The following is a 6,629-nucleotide window of genomic DNA, read 5'->3' on the forward strand; positions in this document are numbered from 1 at the left end:
CCGCCCCGTTCTTTGTTCAGTCGCAAGACTTTCCCGCCCCGCCCCCCGGATTCCCCACTCGCCGCCCCGGGGACAGAAGTCCCCTCCCCGCGCGACGTCGGAGGTGGGGGGGCGTGGGGACCCCGCTACCGCGGGCAGTTTCCTGTTTAAGAACCAGTGGGAGGCGGAGGCCGGCAGGTCTCTCCCGTGCGGTCCCTCCCCCGCGCACTTCCCTAGCCCCGGGGGGATCGCTCGGGCTCCGGCGGACGTGACCGGCCCCTCGCTCGCTCGCCGTCGCGGAGTGGGCGGTTCCCCTCGCTGGAGGTGTCGTTTCCTAGCGTTTCCAGCCCCTGTCAGCCCCGGGTTACCGGCTGTGCGTGGTGTCGTTGCTGCAGATGAAGGATTTGGGGGCCAAACCCTTGGCAAGTCGGGAAAGGGTCCAGCTCTTCGGAGTGTTGAGCCTCTACCTGGAGCAAGAACAGAGATTCCAGCCCCGGGAGAAAGGGCTGAGTGTGATTGAGGCCACCCCAGAGGTAAGTGGGCGGAAAGGTAACCTGCTCCAGTACCGGCGGGGCCTCCCTTCCCAGTTCAGCCACGACTGATGCCTGCACAGTAGCTGGAGACCAACCTGGGCCTTCCCGGAGTACCAAGGTGAACCTTGTTGCAGGGCCAGGCTTTGTTTCTCAGCAAGAACGCAAGGGATGCTTGGGGAAGTGCAGCTTCGCCCGTGGCATTTGCCCTCCTGTGGCTTCTGGGTGGGAGAGCCTTGTGAACCGAGAGTTCAGTGGTAGAAATATCCTCTGTCTTTGAAATCTTTGTTTATAGTAGTATCTTAAATGAGTTTAGGAGAGAAAAACACGCAAGTGTGTTACCTTCTGGAATGTAGCAACAGTTTACCTTATATTGCCTTGCTGAAACTCTTTGAGGTTTGTTTTTAAAAAGCAGTGATTTTACATCTTATACTTGATAAACTGTACAGCTTTATCACTCTTTCTCATATTCTTGAAGACTGAGGGGGAAAAGTTACCTTATTCTTTGTGTGTATTATCCATCCGGTTATAAGGAAAATTATAAACTTTGGCTCTTGGTTTTATTGCAGAATGATAACACTTTGTGTCCAAGATTGAGAAATGCCAAAGTAGAAGATTTAAGGAGTTTAACTAACTTTTTTGGATCTTGCACTGAGACTTTTGTCCTGGCTGTCAATATTTTGGACAGATTCTTGGCTCTTATGAAGGTATTTAATCATTTTTATAAATGTATAATTTTTGCATGCTCAGTGCCTAGCACACAAGGGTTCAATAAATATCAAAGGAATGTAATAATGCCCACTTACATAGAAATTTAGAATAAGAATTGTGATTGTCAGTGCCAGGCTAAGACTACAAAATGTAGTGTATTGTCTCTTAAAGTAAGGTTTTGCTGTACTTCTTAAGCACTTTCTCTTTGAAGATGTGGCCAAGGGGAAACTATTGTTTTTTAGGTATTGACTGGATATAGACAGTCCTCAAAATAAGGTTTTCATATTTTCATCTCATCATATTTCTGTTGGAGCCTAGATGTTTTTAACGCTGGAATGTGATAGATGAAGTATAACCGTATATTAAAGGTGACCCCACTGCCTTTCCTATAAGTCTTTTCAAAACAGGGAGCCACGGTCTTTTTAAGGTCTTCTTAACAATTGCCAGCAACTGTTAGAAAAATGCAGTAGTTCTTCTGCCAATAGGATTCCTTTCAGCTGCTGGGTCCGTTTTCAGGGCATAGAAAAGAAAAGGGCGGCCATCTGTCTGTGGCAGCTTTTGCATATGTCCCATTCTGCATAACTGATGTGATACTTCTCCTGGGCAAAACTACATTCTTAAAGATTTTTATGTAAAAAGATAAGTAGAAAATATTTTATACACCAAGAAGCTTTTTCTTTTGGTGCTGAAAGACTTAGTTTATTTTGGGGGGAGATAGTGTTATTAATTTCTGAAGTCTGATATATGAAGTATAACTTAGTGCTAGAAATCTAGCTTTTAAACCTGCATAGGAGCTTTTTTCCACCTGTGTTAAAATTTAAATTAAATGAATGTTAAAAAAGTCTCTTTTTTTAAAATGGAGGTTAAAAAGGATTTGCTTTTGTTCTGTCTTAAGAGTATGGGTACCATAGACCGGGATCGGTGGCTCAGCCTGTAATCCCAGTAGTTTGGGAGGCTGAGGCGAGAGGATTGCCTGAGACTAGCCCAGGCAACTTGGCAAGACCTCGTCTCTGCAATAAATCAAAAATTAGCTGGGCGTGGTAGTGCGTACCTGTAGTTTTGACTACTTGGAAGGCTGACGTGGAAGGATTGCTGGTTCCCAGCAGGTCAACGCTGGGGTGGCCCGTGAGTGTGCCATTGTACTCCAGCCTGGGCGATGGAGTGAGACTCCAACTCCAAAAAAAAAAAAAAAAAATTATGGGCATCATTACAGTGTTCTTACAAGTGTCGCTTTCCTGAATAGAAGTGACAATTGTTAAAGGAAACCTTTTGTTCTTTTTCAGGTGAAGCCTAAACATTTGTCTTGCATTGGAGTCTGTTGTTTTTTGCTGGCTGCTAGAATAGTTGAAGAAGAATGCAATATTCCATCCACTCATGATATGATCCGGATTAGTCAATGTAAATGTACTGCTTCTGACATAAAACGGATGGAAAAAATAATTTCAGAAAAATTACACTATGAATTGGAAGCTACTACTGCCTTAAACTTTTTGCACTTATACCATACTATTGTACTTTGTCATACTTCAGAAAGGTCAGTGGGCTTAAAAATAAGTTTTGTACTTTGAGAACTGCTTTCACTAATGGTAGATAATTACAATGCCAGTGAAATTGATATTTTTACCCCTTCAGACTTTCAATTTGAACTTGTAATGTCAGGTCCTTAAAAACTCCTTAAAGTCATTTAAATCTTCGGAAATTTAATGAATCTTTGTTCTTTCTTGCATTGTATAGGAAAGAAATACTGAGTCTTGATAAGCTAGAAGCTCAACTGAAAGCTTGCAACTGCCGACTTGTCTTTTCAAAAGCGAAAGTGAGTTGATTTCTTGCTTAAATGTCTCACAATTTCTACTTTGAATTTTTTAAAAAATACATATTTTTTTTTTTGTAGCCATCTGTATTAGCTTTGTGCCTTCTCAATTTGGAAGTAGAAACTTTGAAATCCGTTGAACTACTGGAAATTCTCTTGCTAGTTAAAAAACATTCCAAGGTAAATATTGTCAGTCCTTATTCTTTGAAGCAAATTTCTTTCCTAATGTTTCATTTTTTGTGTGTGGTGACTTAGACATTGTAGTACTTTGTGGGCCCTTAACTTTTACTCTCATTTTTTCTTGTATTTCAAGTGCTTTCAAAATGCAGCTTTGACTCAGCCAGTATTAATCGAGAAAGGAAGTGGTACTTAACCCAGCTTCTTTCTGCATGCAAGTGTCCCTTGTATAGTTTTCATGCCATCAGGTAATACAGATGTATACGTTGCCACATATGCATTGTTCTAAAATTCATACTAGGAAGTAGCCTCAGTACATATGCTAGTGGGATCCCATCACGCCTGTGGGGCTGAATTGTCATCCCATTAGCAACATCACCAAATGATGTGACGTACGGAACCTCAGTGTCTCTTTTTAAATTCCTTAGGCAGGCCAGCCCAGTAAGTCTTTACAGTCCTAAAGAGGTGTAAAGCAAAAGCACAGTTCTTTTTCTTAATCTAATAGTCTAGTTGGGGAAATATGATACTTAACATGAGGTGGTATATTCTGTTATTTATTATTGTGTCTCAGTGCCAGATAATAGTGAATATAGGGAGTCCTTTGGTGGTTTGTTAGCAAAGAAGCAGGAAGAACAGGAGAAGCACTAAACAGAAGACTGGGAGCATGGTTGGAGCAAAAGAGTCTGACAGTGAAGGTTTGGACAGCAAGACATATGGCCAAGAAATTGATGGACTAGATGGATAGGGGAGTCATTTTAGGGTAGGCTTGCAGATAGAATGTCTGGGTTATAGTCACAAGCAGGAGTAAGGCTATTCAACTAAAGCAGTGGTTTTGAAAGCCAAGCATGGAAATAAGGCAGAAGTCATGAATGACCAAGACTTGTACCTAATAGTGGAGAGAATATTAGCATCATTGACAGAAAGTTGGGAGAAGTTAATTGGTAATAAAAGAAGTATCATTGTATACATGAGTAAGTAGGTGTGTCTAACAGGTATTTGGCTGTCTGGGATTAAAACTCAGAAAATAAATCATAGTTGGAGATTGAGATTTAGGTTTTTTTCATGGAGAAGCAGTAGTTGACACCATAAGATATTTGTGGAATCAGCCAGGCATGGTGGCTCACTCCTATAATCCTAGCACTTTGAGAGGAGGAGGTGAGAGGATTGCCTGAGCCCATGGGTTTGAGACAAGCCTGGGCAACCTGGTGAGATCTCATCTCTACAATAAATAAAAAAATTAGCCAGGCGTGGTGGCACGTGCCTATAGTTGCAGCTAGTTGGAAGGCTGAGGCGGACGGATTGCCTGAGCCCAGCAGTTTGAGGCTGCGGTGACTGTGAGTGTGCCACTGCACTCCTGCCTAAGCGACAGAGTGAGACTCCAACTCAAAAAGAAAGAAAGAAATTTGTGGAGTTCTTTGTGGAGGGTTGAATTGAAGTTCTGGGTTTTCAGCATTGATGTTCTCCGCCTCTAGGAGCTAAATGAAGAAAGGTACATCCTGACACAAGACCACTGTTGGATTGGAAAGAACTTTCTAAGAAGGAGGTGGTCAAGAGTATTGAGTGTTGAGGAGAGGTCCAGTATAATAAGTGAAGGCGGTCACTGGGTACCTCAGGGGTCATGTCAGTCATGAAAACAGTGGTAAAAGCCAGGTTACCAGGGGGTTAAGATGTCACTGGATTAGGTGAAAAGGGAGGCTGGGATGATATGCAGATACCTTTGTGGTGGAAGTACATACCATGTGAACATTTTGTTTGTAATATAGATAACTTCTAGCTTTTGTTTAAATCGTGATTTTATTAGTTTTCTTTTGAATTTTTTATTGGTAGCGGTATCTGGAAACATCTTCAGTGAAAACAGATTCCTTGAAATTGGCCGTTCTCAGTGGCTCAGCCTATAATCTCAGCATTTTGGAAGGCTGAGGCGAGTGGATTGCCTGAGCCCACGGGAGAGCAGCCGGGCAGCTTGGCGAGACAAGCTGTACAATTAAAAAAAAAAAAAAAAAAAAAAGAGCTGGGCATGGTAGTGGGTGCCTGTAGTTATGGCTACTTGGAAGGCTGAGGCAGAAGGATTGCTGGAGCTCAGTAGGTTGACGCTGGGGTGACCATGAGTGTGCCACTGCACTCTAGCCTGGGTGACGGAGTGAGACTCCAATTCTAAATAAATAAATAAGCAAACTGGGACCCAGTGGTAGAGGAACTGTATCTTTTTTTGGGAAATTCCTCTTTCATATTACTAACTTCTTTAGTTTGTATCTGGTATCATAATGTAAGTGTCTATTATTAGCAATCCAAATAATGCCTCGATACAGAAACCTAAGTTGGTTTCTGTTGATACAGAGACCTAAGTTGGTTTATCTTGTTCTGTAACAAAATATTCCTATAACAAAAGAAATGTTAAATTCCTTTGCATTGAGGCTATCAACTAGAGAGTTTTTAGGTCAGTATGTTTTCTTAGAATAGACAAAACTATCTATGTATTGAAACTTATGCAAATCATATTTATGATGTTCTTCCTCTCAACTAGTGGTTCTTACATTTTGGCGCATGCACCTGAGGAACTTTAAAAACTCTTGATGCCCAGGTTGCACTCCTTATCAATTACATCAGAATAGCTGGCGTGGGAGCCAGGCATCAGTATTTTTTTACAGATCACCTGGTGTGATCCAAGGTACAGCAAGGTTTGGGAACCACTGGTAACCTCTTCATTAAAATATCTCTTTTCAGGTTAATGACACCGAGTTCTTTTACTGGAGGGAGTTGGTTTCTAAATGTCTAGCTGAATATTCTTCTCCTGAATGTTGCAAACCAGATCTTAAGAAGCTGGTTTGGATTGTTTCAAGGCGCACAGCCCAGAATCTCCACAATAGCTACTATAGTGTTCCTGAGCTGCCAACGATACCGGAGGGGGGTTGTTTTGATGAAAGTGAAAGGTAAGCAGGCTCCCACACTAAACTTCCCCAGACTAATATTATTGATTTTATACTCAAAAGAGAACTTTGGAATACTGTAAAATAAGGCATCAGAGAAAGCTCCCACTCTAACAGCACCATTTATTCAGGTAAGTATTTTTGTTAAAATAGGTAATTATTTATAAGCCCCTGCCTCATTTTTCATTGGTTTTTTTTCCATCTTCTTCCTCGTCTCCCTTGCTCTTTGAAATACAGTTAGAAACAAACTGACAACTGAGACAGCATTCTGGGCTTGTTAATGTTAGTGAGAATTCCAGTGTGGTGCTGTGGGGAAGAGGCAGGGGTAGTAACTAGAGTAAAAATGAAGTTACCTTTGCTGACAGGGCATACTTCAGCAGGTGTTCTTACAGTTTTGTCAAATATTATTGTCTTATTCAGAGTTTAATTGTTTTGGCTTGTAAACTAAGTTACTTAACATTTTCTTTTCTTTTTTTTTTTTTTTTTTTTTTTTTT

General features: G+C 41.5%; 1 protein-coding gene across 2 annotated transcripts in view; it reads left to right on the forward strand.

The window, feature by feature from the left end:
- Nucleotides 1–285: 285 nt before the first annotated feature.
- Nucleotides 286–6,629, forward strand: part of CCNG2 (cyclin G2) — a 9,368-nt gene continuing 3,024 nt past the window's right edge. The window contains exons 1-6 of one of the 2 annotated variants that reach the window (XM_008055629.1): nucleotides 286–512; nucleotides 1,079–1,216; nucleotides 2,504–2,754; nucleotides 2,955–3,033; nucleotides 3,112–3,210; nucleotides 5,932–6,137. In XM_008055629.1, the coding sequence (XP_008053820.1) occupies nucleotides 375–512; nucleotides 1,079–1,216; nucleotides 2,504–2,754; nucleotides 2,955–3,033; nucleotides 3,112–3,210; nucleotides 5,932–6,137 (911 nt within the window). In that variant the 5' untranslated portion in view covers nucleotides 286–374. The remainder of the gene's footprint in view (nucleotides 513–1,078; nucleotides 1,217–2,503; nucleotides 2,755–2,954; nucleotides 3,034–3,111; nucleotides 3,211–5,931; nucleotides 6,138–6,629) is intronic. The other variant, XM_008055633.1, reaches the window with a different exon arrangement.

The sequence above is a fragment of the Carlito syrichta genome, unplaced genomic scaffold, assembly GCF_000164805.1.
Source record: "Carlito syrichta isolate Samal-C Ts95f unplaced genomic scaffold, Tarsius_syrichta-2.0.1 Scaffold82255, whole genome shotgun sequence".
NCBI classification, from domain to species: domain Eukaryota; kingdom Metazoa; phylum Chordata; class Mammalia; order Primates; family Tarsiidae; genus Carlito; species Carlito syrichta.